Source organism: Apis mellifera, linkage group LG2, assembly GCF_003254395.2.
Source record: "Apis mellifera strain DH4 linkage group LG2, Amel_HAv3.1, whole genome shotgun sequence".
NCBI classification, from domain to species: Eukaryota; Metazoa; Arthropoda; class Insecta; order Hymenoptera; family Apidae; genus Apis; species Apis mellifera.
In genome coordinates, this window is record NC_037639.1 from 11,293,941 (window position 1) to 11,314,850 (window position 20,910).

Here is a 20,910-nt window from a genome sequence, read left to right on the forward strand (position 1 = left end):
GTGTGTGTATAGGCAACCGTGTGTTCTTAAGGACGTCGCAAAAATAGATAGGTTTCTCGATACGATTCACATCTCGTCCCTACTTTTCCCTCCTCTCGAAAATGACAACTTGGAATTCCTCCCGTACAGCGGAATAGGATTACGAAAACTTGCGGGTTTCGAAAAACTTCTTCGTCATAGAATAGAATTATAAAATAAAATTCCTTGTACAGCCGGTGTTCGTAAATAATATAAATTCCCGGCGCAAAACTCGATATAATCGTAACGAGTTGTACGAGGAATGTGTACGAGGAAGATTAGAGCGATCGAGGAGGATGCAAGGGAGGAAGAACGAGATAGTTTCTTGGAACCCTAATTCCACGACGAATCAAGCGTCCCTGGTCCGTCGTTTCGAGAAATAAGGATTGGAAAATTATCTTTGGCGCGGAGCCATTTTCGAAGAGAAACGGACGGAAGGGGGTAATCGTGATCGAAACGTTCCTCGTGGATGGCGGTTAATGCACGTGACCCTGAGAAGCATGGAGCGATCTGTCGAATCTACGATACTCGGAAGGATGCAAATGGCGGAAGATCGGAGGCGATTTTTTTTTTTCGTTTCGATTACAATTTCAACCCGATGCCCGATACTTCTCCGATCCTCTTTAAACTTTATCTGCCAATATTCCGAGATTCGTCCATCTTCGTCCCCAACGGCCCCTTATTCTTTCGCGTTGTTTCCATCCAAAATTTTTCCACCCCTCGGTGGACGGTGGAAGAGAAAGAGACGCGCTCTATGGAGAATTCCCGGCTCCTCGTATTTTTCGATTATTAGAAACTTGTATGGGGGGATAGGGCTTACCGTAGAAATCGATACGACCGTCTCCGTCCACGTCCACTTCCTTGATCATATCCTCGACTGAAACACAGAGAGAAAGGCAGCTTATGTTTTGTGTCTCGTGGCGCCATTTGAAAATTATCGGAGGGGGAGGGAGGGTAAATCGAGCGAACAGGACGTAAATGAATATATAAGGTTTTCAATTTTTTAGAAGAAAGAAAGAAATCGTGATACTTTTATGCTTTCTTACTAGTTTACGTAACTAACGTATACACAGATATTTCGCAATGGGAATTTTTATTATCATCTATATTCTATCTTTTATCGTTCCGTTTTCTTTTTACGACGATGGTTAGAAAAATGTATAAAATAAAGGTATAAAAAGTATAAAAAAAAAAGAAAAAAGATATAAAACTTTCACTGTACCGAGAATCGTAAGAGATAAAGAATACAACTACTATCAGTTACGTGGAATGCTATCAGTCTCCGTAGAAAAAAATATTTTATCGATTTTTTTTTTTCTAACTACTACTACTTCGTATATACGTTCGTATAAATTGTCCATGATTTTGCACGTACGTTATCCAGAATGTTGTAACATCACCATCGGATTGAAAGCCGATTAGATCGATTGTTAATAGCTTGTCTCAGGTATTAATATCTCCGCCATTAGCGCGCGTGTCATGACATTCACCGACGCGGAAAATATTGCATTTAGCCTGATTAAAGTCACCCATGGATCGTTCGTATGCTAATTGACGAGGCAAAGAGCGAGCGGCAATTTAATTTTTCCCCGACCACCGCCCTCCCAACTCCGTTAAAATCCCAAGTATTAGCGCGCGAAACACGCGTGCGATTTAATAATTCCAGCTGCGCTTTCCCCTCCCTCCGCTCTGCGCTAAAAACACTTCGATATAATGTAACCGCTTCACCCTCCCCCACTCACCCCTCGCGTGACACGTGTAACGCATGGAAAAAGTGGGAAACGACGGTGGCGCGATCGTGAATTTTAATTCCATTCGATAAATTCGATTAATTCGACCGAGTTAATTCCGTTACCGCAAATTTTCGCGTTAATCGTTAAATTTTCCCTTCCCCGACTCTCTTTTTTTTTTTCGGTTACCTTTTGATCGAATTTTAAGAATTAATCTTAATTCTGAATCGGATTTGTGCGATTGTAATCAAGCCTCGATCTCGTAATTATTTCGAAGCTTTCGATCGAGTTGAGGGTCAATTTTATATTGTAAATAGGAGTCATTTCTCTCTAACGCATTGGGAGATGCTAAGTGTCAAGTATATACCGTTCGATTTATTCGATCATACTAGTCTCAATTACAATGGATAATCTACGGGTGAACGCAACACCTGCGTTATTGCGAATTTCCCATGATCCTCGGCGAACGATTAATATTGTACACCATAATTCCCTATTAATTCTAATCACGATCACTTCAAGTTTGCCAAATAAGCCGAAGAAAGTCTCGAGAGACCCACGACCCAGTAAAGTTTCCTCTTTAAAACTGGACTCAACTCGACGACTAAAAACGTAGTCGAGCACGATATTCTTTTCTTTTTATACGTAATCGCAATTTGAAACATCGATTTCGAAAGAATTCACTACCCTCTTTTCCCTGTCCCCTTCTTTATATTCCGCTTTCTCTCGCGATAACTAGATCGCGGATTTTTATTCGGTTAAAACAAAAGGTAGAAAAATATTCAACTTGTATAATGTATATATATATATACAATTCAAAATTAATTTTTATCGCGTAAATTTATTTATATAAAAATATATAGAATATCACAATACGCAAAAATAATTTTCGAATGATCTTTTTTTAATAATAAATTGTTTACCCGTTATTATTTACCCGTATATAAAATTGAGAACGTATAATACACATTGTTGTTTCAGTATCGTATTGACCTTTTCCGGCTTTATAAATAAACCATTCGGTACGTCTCCACTTTTCAACGATATATCGTTACGATTAAGTATATATCGTTCATTATATTCAGTTATCACAGTTACGTAAAAAATATCGAAAGAAATAAAAAGAAACGTATAACACGTTCAACCATACTTTTTCTTTTTACCTAAAATTAAACTTTTGTCGAAAAGAAATATGTCGAACGAAAAATGTATAAAATATAATATAAAAATATAATATAATAAAAAAAAAAATATTCGTGTAAAGAAACCACAGCCTATAATAAAGCCTTCATGAGTATTATAAAATGAAGTGATTTTCTGGAAGGGCACGGCCATTATCGTAATCAACTTGGCGGCCTGGGGCAATTATTAATACGTACACAGAAATACCGTGTACCGGCACACAAATTGATTCCGGTCAATTAGTAACCCCATCCCCATATATTGGACGGATTATTACGTTACCCAGGTATAGATGGAGATGAATGGGGGAGTACACTCGCGCAATTTACCATCTTGCAGCACGATGTATTAGCGCAACTTTGGACAAATTCTGGACCGAGATGCCTCGCCGAGATTGAATGAAACTTCCGGGACCGGGACCGGGACCGGAACCGGAACCGGAGGATAATCTCATTGCTTTTGCGCGCCTGAGCCGTCCAGTTTGCTAGCTGCTAGCCAGAGTGGCCAGAAAAATACCTATTATCTTATCTAGAAAATGATAGAGGGTCTGATAAAGAGATCGAAATCAATCGAGAGGACGGAAAGAAAGAAAAGAAAGAAAAGAAGGAAGGAACAAAGTAGGACGGAGAATAGGTGCGACGTTTGTAAATTTGAAGAGGGGGGAGAAACGAGAACGATTCCACGATGAGTCAATTTGAAGGAAAAATAAAAATTCACGCGATAGATTTCTCGAGCGAAATTTTTTCAAAGTTATTCGATTGTTTATTCACATTCCCTTATTTATATTCTCTTTACACTGAAAAATAAAACACTTGCGTTTCCAATTCCCTTTTTAATTCTTCGGCATTTCAACGAGGTTTGATATTTGGCACGAATTTATATATCGTCGTGACATCGAGGGGAGGGAGGGGATATACATCTCTCTAAATTTCATCGCTTTAACATTTCAAAGATACTTCGAATAAAACACCTCGCGTACCTTTTTATCTATATTTCACAAGATACTACTAAAATCGAATTTCTCGCGTCGTAAAAAAAAAAAGAGAGGGGAGAAAAAAAATCTCATATCCAAACGAATTCGTCCTCGACTTTGAGAGTCGTAACGAAATTTCACGCGGACGTACCTCGTCTCCTGGACGAGAAGATTCATCTCGCGATCGGTAGCGCGGCGCGTCTGCTTTTGAATTGCAGAAAAGCTCGCGAGATTGCCGCCTAACTAAGGGAGGAACTAACGATGGAGAATCGGTCGGCCGAGTTCCAACCCGTGTTTATTCGCGCGAAGAGGAACTTTCGCCAAACTTTTTTTTCCCGAGAAAGGTTCGCAAAGCGTTCCCCTCTCGCCGGTTCTCTCGTGGAAAACGTCGTCGAAGGAACCGGAAAAGACACGCGAAATGAAATTGAAGGGGGGCTAATCCCGCGAGATAACACGAGAAGCAACGAGAACGAATGTTCTCTTCGAATCTTATTTTGCGTTTCGAGATAATAATAACGCCAACCCACGTTGTCTCCTACGTCCCCTTCCCTTGTTTCGCTTCATTTTCCACGGATTTGTCCGCCCTTGGAACGATATTAAAACAGTCTATCTTGCTTTTTTTCGATAACACGTTCGGTAATCCAGATATTTTTCGAAAGAGAAATTTCTTCCACGGGGGAAGGGGGAGGAAGTTTTGGAGTAGAAATTTATGAGAATAAACGGAAGGATGTTTGGAGCGTGGCGAGGGAGCGCATCCGTGAAAGTTTGTGGCGGTAATCCGCCGCGACAGTTACTCCGTTGCTCGATCCTCCGTTCCCGCGTTTTAAGCGACGCGCGAAGACGACGCAAGATTGGAATCGATTTGTCGCGAGGAAGGACAAGCTCGAAATTGCTGTCGAGCGAAAAGTTTCCATGAACTTCTCTCTCTCTCTCCCTCTCCCTCTCCCTCTCTCTCTCTCTCTGTCGGTCTCTCGGCAAGTTTTTGTCTCGGCAGGCGTGTTACTTCGTCGTTTCCCTCTCTCTCCCCTCCCCAGTCGCTCGAGAGTTTGCTCGAAAGTCGAATCAATATTTCCGCTTTGCTTAATCAATTTGGAATCGGTTGAGTGCAATTAACTTGCCTCTTAAGTGGTCGTCTGCAATTGAATTAAACTCTCTAACGGCAAATTTGTTAAAACCGGGAGGGCAGGGATGTGTTTTTAAAACTTCGCAGGGCTTACTTAGACTTCCGCTTCCGTGAGAGACGCGCAGCGCAGCGGCGGATCGTGAAAATCTTTCGTAGGAAAATTTCGATCGCGAAGAGTAAATGGTGGATGGAATAATTTTTGAATCTTAAACTGGCATTGAACACATCGAATACTTTTATGCTTCTATAGATGGCTGTATACTCCATTCCAGCTTTTCGACCGATAAAAGCTCTTCAACCGATGTCACGTTATATGTCCCTTGACGTTTCATTCGCTCGCCGCTTCTATATATACGCTATCACGTTTCGGTATATATTTATTATTATCATTTGCACCGTCGATTTATTTATTCAACCTCTCGATTCGTTTTTCCGTTTGATTTGTTTTTTTTTCTTCGTTTCGAACAAAAGAATCAAATATTAAAACATCGTCAAACAAGGGAGAAGAATGGAAAGCCCGAAACTATCGACAATGTATAACAAACGAAACACGATGTTGAATATACACAATCGTGGCAAATACGTACTCTCTTCTTCCGACAAGTCCTCGCCGAGACATTGCAGCACTGCCCTCAAATCGGATGCGGTGATGTATCCTCGATTGTGTTTATCGAATACCTGCAACCGAACGGAAAGAATCGCTACAGAGATCTTCTTTTATACACTTTTCCTTTTATTATTATTATTATTACATTATTGCAAATATAGTAAAATGCGTACGTTATTCGAATATTTAATTTCGTTCTTGAATTCTTTCGATTCCCAATTTTCTCCAAAACATTTTCAGAAGATTACATTTCAAAGTAGAGAAGATTAAAAGAACATTCAAATTTTATATATACTTCGTTTACTATCCAACATTTAACCAGTCACGATTATCAATGTTCATACATTTAAAGTGGAAAGAATTGATTTTAATTTGATTTGGCTATTCTAAAGTAGAGAAGCGATTCAAAATTATCCAAACTCAAACTTTACTCCATTTTCTTCATCCAATATATCGTATTTATAATTTTCGAAATCACACGATTCTAACTAATTCCTCGTTATCGAAGATAAAAAAGAAAAGTAACGTTTCGTTTTCTCAAAATAAATTCCTCGTCGACACGACGATTAGAGAGATCTAAACCTCGCATTATCTCGAGGCAAATGGGATACCTGGCAACGCAAGAGAATGACAGCCGTCTCTTTTCCATCCCCGTGGGAGACGGAAAGGTGACGACAATCGCGCGGTGAGGCGATAGTTCTCTCTCTCTCTCTCTCTCTCTCGAAAATGCTGGCGCGGGGATAATATCGACGTGCGCGTCTATTATGCCGCGTCGCGGACGCAACACCCCCGACTTTTGTCGAGGATTGATGCCGCTCCTGGGAATGTGGCCGCCGTTCCTTTCGACCCCCTTCCTCGTTACAGGCAAATTAATAGTAAGTTTGCCACGCCACGGAGAGAAACTGGGACGCGTACGTGGAGATAAGACGTGGCGCTCACCGTGGTGTCCGTTTGGGATGTGTTGGATTTCCGATGGTGAAATGTGGGGAGGTTCATCGACCGAGGGTAACGAGGAAGGGATCGAGGGAACGGTTATTTTCATGGTGGATTTTAATGACGGTTGGTTTTCGATATCGTGGAGATTGTTCCTGTTTTGTCTTCTCACCGTTAGGGGAACCAATTTAAAGAAGAGGATTTAAAAAGTTGTTCTAAGAAATAAATATATTTTTAATATAGATGATTCGTATTTCTATTCGTGTTCCATTGATTCGTTTCTCGCCGTTGAAACGTGGATGCATGGATATTTATAAATTATATATATATATATAATAGCACGCTGTTATTTGAATAATAGCGTAATTTGTTGCTCATATTGCTGTTCTACGCTCGATCCACGGGGGTTATTGCTTTGCAACGTGTTGAAAATTGCAAAATGAAATTGCACACTTGTTTATTGGTTATCTGGGAATCGCTCAGGTCCAAATTACTTTGCTATTGTATAGATCCACGTGCATCGTAACCATAATACGCGTATAAAGTTAAAAAAGGGAAAAAAGAGAATTATCCCATACGTTGAATGGAATAATGGAACGCGGATTACCAGATGTGCCGAATTGCCGCTTCAATTTCCCATCGTTGCGCTTAAGGATCGTCGCTTAAGGCGAGGCATACGCATAGGTTCTAGAAGAAAAAGAAGAAGAAGAAGAAGAAGTCGAAAAGTTTAACGAGCACCATCTCCTTACGATACTATTCTCTCTCTGTCTCTCCCTCTCTCGTTCGAAAGAGCAATATGCAGTCGCTCTTTATTTCAATGGTGGCACGCATCGATCCTCCTCGTGCAAAATGCACGCCTCTCTGTTCCAAGTCGGGAAAACCTACTTTTAGAACAACGCGCGAAACGCTTCACGCCAGATTATTTACAGAATAATGTAAAGTTTCAGCCTCGTTCAGGGAGGCGGAACAACGATAAAGTAACTAAATGCTACTTGATATTCGCCTCTTAACCTTTCAACTTTTAAACGAGTTTAACGCACAACAATGGCGAGCCCAACTTTTCTCCTCCCCCTCCTTAATCGATTAAACGCGTTACGCTTCGATCTAGAATCGAAGTCGGCTTCCATATGCCGATAAGGGACAAAAACTCGGCTCGACTTTTCTCACTCCCTTCCCTCCTCCCCCAATCTCCCGCCGCCTTCGTCTCGAGGTCAAAGGTGAGAGGACGTGGCGGGTGATTGCGAATCGACCAGCTTCCAGGTGGTCGGAACTCGGCGGGTCTCTCCCATTACAGTTTAACGATTACACAGTTTTCTGTTTCTCAGCGATGCTGGAAATCGTTGCCTCCGTTTCCTGTTCACCGAAGAAGGAACCGTGAACCGTCTCTCACCGGAAGGAAACGGAGAAAAATATCTCGAGACAAATTCTCGCGTCGAATCGGCGCTAGGAAATCGCAATCAACCGGCCATTACGCCAATTACCAAATCATTTAGCCCCACCCCATTCGTTCATTGTTCGCTCGGTTCGTCATAATCAACGTTGTATATCGTCGTTTGCATAAACCGAGGTGCAAACTCCAGTGTACACAGTAAACGACCGCGGATCACGCTTTGACGGCAATTTTTGCGCGGTGGTTTCGAACGATCGATCGATCGAACGATCGGAAGTGAATTCGGTGAACCGTGACGAATTGAGAATCGAGAGAGTTCGAATTGTTTAAATCGGACGGGTTCTGGTCCGATGATTGATTGACTCAGAAAATGAAGTGTTGAATTTGATTTTTTCCTTTCCTTGGAATATTATTTTAGAGGGATATTTAGGGTGGACGAGGGGGAAGAGGATAATGGAAAGATTGATGAAGGTGAGGGAGAGATTCGAAATGAGTGGTCTATGGTGGTTATTATGTATGGATAAGTAAGCGTCGATCGAGTTGCAAAGGTTAAGGACGATTAATACAGGTTTCTACGTCAACCCCTGTTAAAACAGTGTCATGGCCGAGCGAAGGAGGCTAATGAGGAAAAATCTGTCGCCCATTGAAGCCTCTGCCAATTTTATCTTTCTATAAGCTGATTAATAGAATGAAATATCCAACGTATATATATAAGAAGAAATTGGAGAAAAAAAGAAAAATTCGATGAAATGAAAGTATAAAATAATTCTAAGAGAAACATTCTTGAATGAAAAATTTTAATATAATTAAATTTTATTCTCATTATTTATCGTGTTATTTTCTCCGGTAAACGTGCAGGGAGCGGAATAAATAGAATGTTAATATAATTAACAGAGAATGACGTTTCAACTAAACTATATAACTCTTTTCTTCTACGTATTAATATAATTACGATAAACGAACATGCATAATGAAACATTGTTTAACGATTAAAAAAAAGACACGAAGAAAATTCTAAGGAAAGTTATAATTACATTTTTCAACGAAAATCTTTCTTGTAAGAGTGTAAGCATAAATAACGTGACTCAAATTCGTAGATAATCCTCAAAAAAAAAAAAAAAGAAGAACAAGAAGAATATTTTTAAAAAAATATTCGTCCGTCTCTTCCGACAGTCCATCTCTCCAAGACTTACTTCAAACCGCATATATATGCTAATGCGAGAAAAGATTAAAATCCTCGATTTTTCGTATCCAATTTATCCGATCTAAGATCGCCCCCTCTCCCATGCACGCGATCATTCGTCTCGCGGAGACGCGTGTGACAATATAAATCATGTCCTCCGCCACTCGAGCTCGAGTTAGATAACGACGAGAGCTAACGGATGAATGTGTGTGTGTATGTGTACGTGCATGAGAGAAAGAGGGATTCGAAATAGAAAAAGGTCCAAGACGCGAGGTATTATCTCGTTCCCCCGACAAATGGGCGGAATTTGGGATGAAATCGAAGAAAGGATTACAGGGGAGGATTGGTAATCGCGGCCGCGATAAGGCGGTAATCGCGAGGCGTTAAAGCGGCGGCGAGACGTGACGAACGAAGGAATTTCGAGAACTCGGAAAGGAATCCTTTCGACGAGGCGCGAGGAATATTAAGATCCGCTCCAATTCCTCGAACCCTCGTGTTACCATCGTGTAACCAATTAGCCCCGTTGTTCTAAGCCAGTGGCCCGGCCACGGACACTTTGCGATATTAAAATTGGCTTAAAAGCGGCCGCCTTTTCTATTACCCTTGCGCGCGGCCACCATCTATTTTACGGCCAACTCGTAAACCCGATGAAAAGCCACTTTCGTCGATTAAGGAGCAATTGGTTACCGAAAGGGAGGGAAGAAAGTAACGTGGATTCTTTTTTTTTCTCGAGCCAAAAGGAAAGCCAAAGTCGTTGATTCACCACCGACGCTCGCTTCGCGATTTTACTACCATGACTATGATTCACGTTCAAAGGTACGATACTCTCGAGACGCGGAATGGATTTTCGAACTTGCGTCTCTTTCTGTTCGCTCGCCCAACTTTCCTTGCGCGGTTATTTTATCTTTTCTTCGATCCACATATCGGTTGTTTTACGATATGCTTTATACGATTGGTGTATTGATATGTACAACGAGTTCTTTCGTCTTCCATTAGAATATCGTGATACGATATCTATCTACGAATTTGTGTATCGTTCTTTTGACGTTTCGTTTCTCTTTCCATTTTTTTTTCTTTCTCTTTTTTAGAAAAAATTTCCTCGCGCGAATTGTAAATTAAACCGTGTTATAAGTTTCAACGATCAACGTCATAACGCAACTTCGATCGAATTAAACACCTCCGATTGCAACCAATCAACGTTCCATTTTTTCGCAACGGGAAATTCAATTTTCCCGTAATTATTGAATAACCGTCGATCGAGGGATAAATATTAGCCAGGAATCGATTAAAAAAGAAAAAAAAAAGAAATAGTTCCCGATCTAGCGATAAACGAATTAACTCTCTCTGTAAAAGAGCGACGCATCGCGAGTTAATTTAAACAAATAAGAGCGGAAAGAAGAAAAAAGGTTCGCATTCTCTCTTGGGAATCGGGGAAAAATAATGGCAGCCGGCGATATTCGTTCTCGTATATCTATTTTCTTTCTTTTTTTCTTTCTACCGTTATTTTTTCGCTAATATTCGTTCTTTCTCACCCCTTTCCCCCCTCCCCTCTCTTGAACGAATAATAAATCTTAGCAATCGTTCGCTATACCCTTTCGCTTCATCCCTTTCTTTCTCTCCCTCTCTCTCGAACTTCTCGCTCTTTTTTCCCGCGTTTTCCGGCTCCTCTTCTTCTCTTTTTCCCTTTTCCCTCCTCCCTCTTCCTGTTCCTTTTTTTTATTCACCGGTGCCCGGCTACAATCCGGCGCGCTCGCGGAGATTAAAATATCGACTCGGGACACTGCGATACGTCGCGTTGCCTGACCCCAATGCCGCCTCGGTTTTGCTAAACTCTTTAAAAGCGCGTCACTCGATTTAAAGGGATCCAATCGAGGGAATCGCGTCCATTCATCGTTCGACAAGCGTTCTTTAAAACGGGTACAAAATTGTTCTTGATGTAATCGAAGCGCGTGCGAATATTTGGATGAAACAACGTCATTGTCCGACGTTTCGTTTATTGTCGATTAGCTCCCTTCCCCGACGAGGGAAGGTTCGATCAACGTACAATGGACTCGACAACAGTTTCATATAAATCGCTCCCCGTGATAAATATCCTCTTTTTTCTTAAACTCCGCTTCCCTAATTGACTTCTCGCGACGTCGTGAAGCTGGACTAGCTGGTTAGATTGGATTTTACAGGCGATACAATCTCCAGCGAAATTAAAAAAGTGGGATGGGATGAATCTCTGGATATCGCCTATTCTTCTCCCTATTTAAATTCGTTTTTCTTCTTCCGTTTTTAATTTTTAAAATCGTACAGCGATATTAAAATTAAAATTGATTCCCAATAACAGCCAGATGGAGCGAAATAAACATCCGACAGTATTATTATTATTGTTACTATTCAACCGATATGAAGAACTCGACTCGATCGATCGATCATTTTTTGCATTATAGGCCCGTTGTGTTATAAAATAAAATTGATTGGAGCGAGAAGGATTTGTCAAAATTGATGGAAGAGCGCACGACGGAGGCTAAAAGTGACCAGCGCGGGCTGCGATGACACGTGCGTCCGTAAAACGTAGCACGGCCTCGAGAATGGAGAAAGTGAGTGAAGGGTCGATAGGAAGACAGAGTGGAAGGAATCCAATGACTCGTACGCGCGCGAGTGGATCCGGCGTGCACTCTGATAAATCTGCGAATCCGTGAGTTGAATATACAGGGGGGCGTGGGATAACGAATCGAAAATAATACGAAATCGAATTTCACCGAGAGGGGAGGATGGGGATAACAAATTGACTCGTGGCCGGGATGGTAATGCGAGCCTCGTTAACGACGAGGGAAACGAATATTCCAATGCTCGAAATGATACTCCCCCTTCCCAGTTCGAATTAATATGTAACGATTTCTCGAACCGCAACGAGGGGGTAAACGACGAAGGAGGGGTGGATAAATTGATACCTCGGTCGTGCTTTTTCTTCCCGCCTGATCACCGGCTTGAATAATATATGCATGAAGGATCATAGGAGGGGTTCCTCCTCTCTCAAGATTTCTCTCTTAGCCGATAATCGGGGAACGTTGGAGGAAATATGTATAAACGCGGTGGCTCTGCCGAAAAGAAGAGGGGGGGGGGGGGGTGGGTTGGAAAAAGGGAACGAGTGGACCGTCGGTTTCCGACGATGGAGAGGAAAGACGAAGGCGCGCAACAAAGGGCGCGGAATGGGTGGAAAAGTGTGTGCAGACGACACGGCGGAAGAAGAATGGCGGCGGGGACGAGAGCGGCGGGGGAGGGTTGAAAGTCGTTGTGGCCTGGCTGCGAAGCTACAGTCATTAGAATGTATTGTGGCGCAACGGTTTGACACGCTTCCTTTTACCGTGTCGTCGACTCCGTCGAAAAATTTCGTGTATCCCAGCTTCTCTCTCTCTCTCGCTCGCTCGCGCGAAAACAGGAGGGGGGGTATACGCGCCCGGGTTATGCATATAGAAATGCATATAAAGATGTTTTAATATAACCGGATAGCGTGGCCGGGTCGCCACGCTATTTTCCATTTTTCTTTTTCCTTCTTTTCGCGATCCATGCGAAATATTTTCCGAGCTAATCTCTGGCTAAACCATCCGTGGAGATATTTCGTCGATGGAATAAAACATTCGAGCCTTGGACTCGATAATGAAAATGTAAATGATCCCTTTACCCGTGGAATATGAAATCGAAACGGTTCAGTGGATATTCTATTCGCGAGAAGCGAGCAGAACTTTGTATTTCCGTTATTACGTTAACAAGTTGAACCGATGTTGCTTACATGCTGTATTTTCTAGCGGCGCAATCAACGAAACCCGCGTCGGTTCGCTAAATCCGCAAACCGAAGGTAATCAAGGCGAAAGAGTTTTGTACGGAACGTATAATCTCTTTGTCGTCGCATATTTACACGGAGAGGGAATTTTTATCAAACTTTTTGCAGCGAGAAACCTGAGAAATTTTTAACGTATCGCTGTAATGATACATAAGGTAAGGAAGAGCCGGGCGGGGTTGATTCGTGGACTAACATCCCCTTTTCTCCTCCATAACGGCCGGGCAAAAGGAAAATATAGAAGAGTCTTTGTCTACGGAACTCGCCGCGGATGCCCACCGAATTCCACCGTATTTTCTCAACAATTTTTCTTCCCCTCTATTGTGCACCAAGATTACAAGCATTTGCGACTCCTCGCTCCCTCGAATTGAGCAGAAACGACCAAGCTTTATCATTTTATCCGCTTGTAATATATCTACGCGCATCGAAAACTTTAGAAACTTGTTTCCAAGTTATGAAGGCTACGAGTCTGATCACTTCGTTACCGATTTTGAAAAATTAATCTCTATATTTTGATAGAATAATCTTCTCGTCCAAGCTTTTGCTCGATAGATTTCTCTCAAAAGATGGATATTCTCAAGCTTTTTTATTCTTTCAACTCAAACGGAACGCGTTGAGTTACGCGTTGCATTAAAAAAGAAAAAAAAAAATTATATACAAACGCAGAATACTTTTGAATTATGACAGGCGAATACTTAAACGATAAAACCGTGAATAAGTGATTCATGGGCAGGATAAACGCGGGCTTTAAAGCCGCGTTTACGTAAGACGAAGTTAGTCGGGCTATTGAGAGTATGGCTAAGCTCGTTCACCTAACTAATATGTACGACAACTGCGTGTGGGTGGTGCATTATCGCCGCGCTGGAAACGAGGACGAATAGGTACGATCGCGTGTCGAAAGTACGTTATCGACTTCTCGAGAGGCATTCGAGTAGACCGCGAAGAAAAAAAGAAGAAGAAAAAGAAGAAGAAGAGGAAGAAGAAGAAGAATGTGGAAAAAATAGGAGGGGAAGCGATCGACGCTCGATTCGAACGAGTAGTCCCCTCCTCGAGAATGTAAAAGTAAATTGTATTGGAGGGTAAATAGTTTCGTCTATTGTGAAAATTGGCAATTGATCGAGTCGAATATATATATATATTATTTGGAGAGAAAAGTAGAATTGACTTAGTAGATTTAATTTGTTTGAAGATATAAATGTTGACGATTGGTTACGAATCGAATTTAGATGGCGAGTGCGGGATATCGCATCGAAATTTCATTCCTTTCCGAACGATTCAATAATTTCATATTAGCCGCGATACGTAAATGGAACAATCATATTCTTTCGCGTTCAAACAACACGGCTTGGCCCATTCGATACAAAACAATATCGACGTTTACACTTCATGCCATCATATTTGTTTCCTGCAATCACTGTTTTTGTTTTGCGATCAAATTCACCGGAAATTCGAATCGCTTATTGACGATTTCCCGTAAATTGGTCCACGAGTCTGGCGGGGGCGGTGTACGCGATGGATTTAAACGCGGTGTCGGGGAGAATCGAAACGGGGAAGAGAAAAAGAAGAAGAAGAAGAAAAAAAAATTTGCGGAGGAATTGAATCGTCAAGAAGACTAATGGACGCTTCCTTTCCTTACGAGAGAGACTTCGTGCCGCTACCTTTTCGAATTCTTGAAAGCTACCTTTTAGTCGACCACCGAACCAAAGATTCGCGGTAACTGGAGTAGTTTTTCCACGAAGGTTCGATTAGGTTGCGGCAAATATATCGTGCCCCTTTCCCCGTTTATCTCTCCCGTCCTTGGAAATCTTTCTCTACGGGGCTCTCGCCGATTTTAAAAGAAAAATCTTTTATTGAAAGCTCGGCCACATTATTACCACACTCTCTCGATTCGTCACTTTCTACGTGGCAAGTTTTAAAAAAAGAAAGATTCTAATATCGAAGATATTATATTTGTTTACGAGCTTTAATCACGTTTGTTCGTTTCAAAATCTATCGAACGTGTAATGCGTTTTCGTTACAAATAAATATATGAATGGCAATATAATCAATCCCCACAAATAATTATTTAAACGTCCATCATTCTCGAGAAAAAACTTTCATTCATTGAATTCGGCCATATTATTATACTCTCTCAATTTATCGCTTTCAAGTTTTAAAAAACGAAAGTATTTCGAAGATATTATAATAATTTACAAAAATTTGTAAAAAGGAAGTATTAGCTCTAATTACGTATCGAACGTATTATATTTGTTTGTTTCAAACGCTATCGTATGCGGTATCAAATAAATAATACCCGATTACGTACACATAATGGCAACGTAATTAACCCCACGAATAATTATTCAAACGTCCATCAGGGGTTGACGCGCGGCCTCCGGATACCGAAAGGGAATCTCGATACGGAAATCGATCGAGGAGGATTCCATTAGCGGATCCATTGCGCGTATGTGTATACGTACGTACGTTTCACTTTCCAAAGATGACACGGTCATCCTGCCTCTTATCAATTTCCCCCAGTTGACAGACCTGTTACACCGATCAGCAGAAAAGTTTCTGCCCCAGTCACTCTTGAAAGGATTATCCCTTCCTCGCTTAATCATCGCGCTTGATTCCGTCGCGACTTCCAAGTTAACAACCGGCTTCGTTTCGTTCGTGATTACCAGTCGGATTCCGCTTGCATACGTAAATATAGAAGTGGGTCGTTACACCATTCTCGTTGTCGCTCGAGATAAGCCGCCTCCCTCGGTCGTAGTTTCAAGCAAAAACTCGTGAAATAGTTCCTACGAAGAGATCCGTCAGAATACGAAATCCATTTAAAGAGGACGATCGAAACGAGAAAGAAACGTAGAAGCGTGCGTGTTGTTGTTCGTGTGTAAATTTATCGACGATATTCGTATTTTCCTTTTTGCAACTACGATGATCGAATAACAGGCGGATTCGACGCGGCTGCGGAAACTTGTTGCTTTTGCGCTCGGGCCGAAGATCAACAACTCTACCCGTCGATCATCGAGTGGAGTTCATCGAATTTTGGAAGCCGCGAAAACAAGCGCGGTTATATTCGATTCGACGTTAAAACTACTGTTCGAAAATTACGTTGAATAAGATTAATAAATCGTTCGAATCATCTAGTCAATAAGAAAAAATGTAAGGAAATCTAGGGAAAAGAGGAAGAAAATATCCTCGGAACAAATTCGATTTTTCGAGTCTGGAAAAATTCTGTCAGGATGTAGGACACGGTTTCCTAATAAAGGGGCGGTGTGGTGGAACGTTAAACGGGGGTATTTGCAAGCGTAATCCTATCGATTCGATCTCGGTTTGATCACGTCACGCGCGAGGGAACAACTTTCTTTCCTCTTGTTTTCTCCTCGTTGTCACCTGCTCACCGGATGAGTGCCACTTCTCCCGCGAGAATGGAAGAACGGCCATGAAAGGATCGAATCTTGGGACGAGTAGCGTGGAAACCTCCTTTCGAGGACCACGGCCCCAAAAACTTTCCCCTCTTTGATCCTTTTCGTCCAACTTTCGACTCGCCAGGTATTCTCGTTGCCGATTATTTTATGCGCGCATAGCGAAGGAGGAGGAGGAGGAGAAAAGGAAAAGGAGTTTTCGAAGAAATTCCATGGCGAAAAAGGACAGTGTACGAGCCGTTATGAAACGAAGGGGAGGCCAAGCTCCAAGGAAAGTCGAGAGGCGAAGGGAGCAGTTTAGGGAGGTTTGGCCGGGACAAATGGGAAAACTTAGATTCGAGGAAATTTTAAATTACTCGCAACGCTTTGAGACGGTGCATCCGTGTTTCACACAATGGCCCGAGAAGGGTTAGAGTCGTCGTGGGAGGAACTCGTTCAATTTGATCAATTAGAAGTTTGGAATGGACGAACGGGCACCCGTTATTAACACCGTTTTCCGGCCAACGTTTCTCCTCCCTTCTGTTCCTCCACGGAATGTGCACAGACGTTGAGAAGAATGGAAACGGCTCTTGTACCGTTATCCCCGACCAAGAGTTAGCAAACATTTCCGAGGGAGGAGGGAGGGGGGTACGAAAAAAATGGGAGACCATTAGGTAATCAGAAAATCGTCGCTGGTAACGCTAGTTCTAATTCCTTTTCACCGGATGAGAATGCTACCATTTTTCATATTTCCATTTCTAGCTATCTCCCCTTCCCCCTCCCCATTCCGCTTAATTTTCTCCTCTCCGAGAGCAACGATTATTTATTACGGGCAGTTTATTGGCCAATATTTTACTTAATTGACGATTAGAACTGAAATATTTGGTTTTCGAAATGCGATTAACGTGCACGTATATAATCGCAATTAACGATCCGGGAAGATATTTAATCGTCCGTTGAATAAACGAGTAAATTAGTTATTCGATAGCCAATTGAGAATTAATTCAATCGATTATTTAAAATTTTTTTAATACGTTTTAACACGTTACACTTTTCGAGTCGATTAATTAATTTCGAAAAAAAGAAAAAAAAGAAAGAAAGAAACGAGATTTTACAAATTAATAATTACATTCTGAAGATCGTTCAAACTTTTCTGAAATTAAAGATCTTATCATCCTCTCCTTCGAATATCCCATTTAACTCGCCTACACGATTTCATTTACTTTTTCGTTTCATTTATTTCTTCGCAAACGTGAAAAGAGAAAAAAAAAAATCTCCCACGAGGACGATGAAATGGCGAGACCGAAAGGTATTAAAAAAAGACGTAGATCGTTTAAAAAAACAAAAAAAAACAAAAAAAAAGCTCTCCGTAAAAACGGAAGAACGCTTCTTCCGGCCAATGAGAACGCCACGTCGGGGGAATCGCGATTTAAATGAACCTACTCTCTTTCCTCGAACGAAAAAAACTCCTTTAAAGTGCACGGTTGCACACCGGTTTAATATCGTCGACGCGTCGGCTATGCCTTTGAAGGCGTGCAAGCCGCGAAGACAAGTGGCGAAACCAAGCCGGTTATCTCGCGTCTTCGAATGCGACTCGTGCACGATCAAAACGACGTTCCCAACTTGTGAGTATTTTGATTTGACTTTAATTATTTAACACTTTGACGTTTGCCTCATTACTCTCTACGTCCAAATCAATGCTCCAAAGATGAAATTCGCCATTATTCCCGACCGGATGACTTAATTATTCGATAATTCGATCGATAAATTCCCCCGTATTTGCCGATGCAACGATTCGGCTTATAAACTGGGAGCCAGCTCGTAGAAAATTCGTGGCATCAGCCTCGAAACTGATTCGACTAACGGGCGAAACCATTCGAAGCATCGGCGCGTTCTTCTCAAACCATCTTCGTTTCCAAAAATGTGAGCTACGCCCACGCGCGGCTCATTCACTCGATTTCGCGAAAATTCGTGGCGCACGTGCGAGAATTAATTGGAATTGGACGTCTCGGTTTCTTTGTGGGGGAAGCATTCGTTAGGCGACGCGCCGCAAAAGGCTTTGTGCATTCCAACGAAATCTGTCGTTCGTTACTCGTTATCTGACAATTATTATTAACGTTTGCATTCAGGCTTGGCCACGATACGCTCGACGGACCGGTTGATGAACGGAAACCGCGTCGTCGTGGGAACAAAAGAGCCGCGTCCTCGACTTAACTGTTTCAATCGCCGCCGTTTCTTACGTTCCTTTCGTGGGATCGGGTGGGGGAATGGAAGATGTATCCTCCTCCGTGTACGAGTAATTTTATTTTCGATATTTCAATGGATCGTCGATTGATGGGACGATTAAATTTCGATTAGATTTGAACGAAGATATGCGACGAATTTTGTTCAAGAAGAAAAGAAAGAAAAGTTTAATAAAGCGAGGAGATGACTCAAGCGCATTTGACGTCATTTTAAACGCGGCAAAGATAATTTCCATATCCGCAAAGCCCTCTTCGCGGTTTCGTTTCCCGCGAAGATTTGTTTCCTCCTAACGGACAGCTACTTCTCACGTAGAGCCACTAAGTTATATATTATGCGCATAGGAATGCAGGCTACCTCTATTATTGGGGATTTATATATATTTCGTTCGAACGTGTCTCGAAAATTTCAACGTGGCCAAACACGGAACTGAGATGAACCGTATGAATCTCCAGTATAGAGTGCTTTCCTATGAGCTATCCTGGCAATTCATAAATAAATCCTGTGCTGCTGCGCGATACGTGAACGTCATTTCTGATTTGATCGCTCGAAAAAAAAACTCTACGTTTAATTGGTTTCACCCAAGTTTTCGAAATTTTTAATTATTATATCAGAAAAATTCAATCGCCCGCAACCTATCCATCTCTATCAATATCATTTTATATCTAAATATATTCCAGTATAGAATATCTTCCTATTCTAATAATTAAAAAAAAACTTTATATTTAATTGTTTTCAAAGTTTTCGAAATTTTTAATTATTCTCAGAAAAATTCCACCAATAATCAACCTATCTATCCATATCATTTATCGTATCGATATCACTTTATTTTATTATTCTCGATTAATTTTGGAACCCTTACGGTGTCTTATTAGAAACACTCGGATTAATCTATCGATTTCCATCACCGTTCGTTAACTCTCATAGCTCCTGTCTAGATTCAATAATGGAGGATCGGCGTTGTCGGGCCGCTTTGAAACGATCCATTCTAAATTAGCCGGGCGGAGAACGCAATATATACACACACACACACGCACGCATACCAGAAAACGATATATCGGCCGACGATTGTTAAATGAACGGGTGTTCCGTTTCGATGGAATCGTATCTACAGCGCGTTTCCCGTGGCGATAAAACGGCATCATTTCAAGGAACAAAGAAAGGAAAAAAAGATAAAAGGCAAACGTACCCGGAACGCATCCCTCAGCTCCTGCTCTTCCTGATCCTGATCGGTGGGGGCGGTTTCATTCGCACCTATGTTGCTCACGATTTCCACGAACTCTTCGAAGCTGACATTTCCATCCCCTGGAATAACGAAAAAAATCAAAAGAAAAGAAACGTATCATGCACGCGTCGCTTCTGTATTCTGTTTTTGGGTGAATTTTCCTTTTCTTTTTTGTTTTTTTTTTTTCCTCCTCCCATATTATTCAACAAGATGGCTGCCATTTATCTCGCAACGCCATTCATCCAGAATCTCCCCTGTTTTCGCGTTTTCCGCGTTTTTATTATAGTTTCTTTCTTTTTTTAACAAACAACACTCTTTATATACTTTATACCGTACATTTTTTTATAAACACGAGCACGCTATTCCTTCTCTACCTCGATAAAAATCTTCCTTTCTATTCGAAGGAACGATTTTATTATTCCCTTTCCCCTTTTCTTTTTTATTTCGCAGGCGCTATAAGAAAAACTACTTGTTTCTTGAGCGGTAAAAGAGTAGAAAGAGTGATGATGAGAGAACATAAGCCGCGATATAGGAGGGATTAACGAACTTTTCGACTCGGATACGAGCGCGGAACGACGTTCTTAAACAAAAGCTGCTTTCCACCCCTTTTTTTCATCTCGTGAAAATCGCATTTTCTATTATTTGCATTTTTTTTCTATCCCTTTTCTGTTCTATCCACCATGGTCTTGGGACCACGTGTGGAATTTCAAAGGGTGGAACGGGAGGAGGAGAGATTCTTTGGACAAAAGTTAAGAATTCCAGATAATTCCCGCGTGAGAACCAAGGTTCGAATAAATTCCGACTGGAATCTAACTTGATTTTTCCAGGAAATCAAGGAAATCATTGAGAAAAGTTTAAATTTGTATCTCTTTTCTCTTCGACCAAATAACTTATTTCTTGGGCGAGAAATGTCTTTCTTGGCAATTATCTTCGAGCAAACAATCGAGTACTGTGTATACAGACTACGTAACTCAAGCTAACTGTTGTCACAAGGCTTAGATGCTGAAGGTGGAGTTAAAAGATGGAAGAACGCGTGAGAACGTGTTGTGTGTACCTAATCTATTTGTCTCTCGTTTGCCAGGGGATTATTTAT

The 20,910-nt window shown here is 41.5% G+C and overlaps 1 protein-coding gene across 4 annotated transcripts in view; it reads right to left on the reverse strand.

Annotated features, from left to right (window-relative positions):
* LOC408690 (calmodulin) overlaps nucleotides 1-20,910 on the reverse strand; it is a 49,372-nt gene that overhangs the window by 3,024 nt on the left and 25,438 nt on the right. For all 4 annotated transcript variants that reach the window (XM_006568214.3, XM_392226.7, XM_006568215.3 and 1 more), the window contains exons 4-6: nucleotides 19,782-19,897; nucleotides 5,614-5,704; nucleotides 839-895 (exon numbers count right to left, since the gene is read on the reverse strand). In XM_006568214.3, the coding sequence (XP_006568277.2) occupies nucleotides 839-895; nucleotides 5,614-5,704; nucleotides 19,782-19,897 (264 nt within the window). The remainder of the gene's footprint in view (nucleotides 1-838; nucleotides 896-5,613; nucleotides 5,705-19,781; nucleotides 19,898-20,910) is intronic.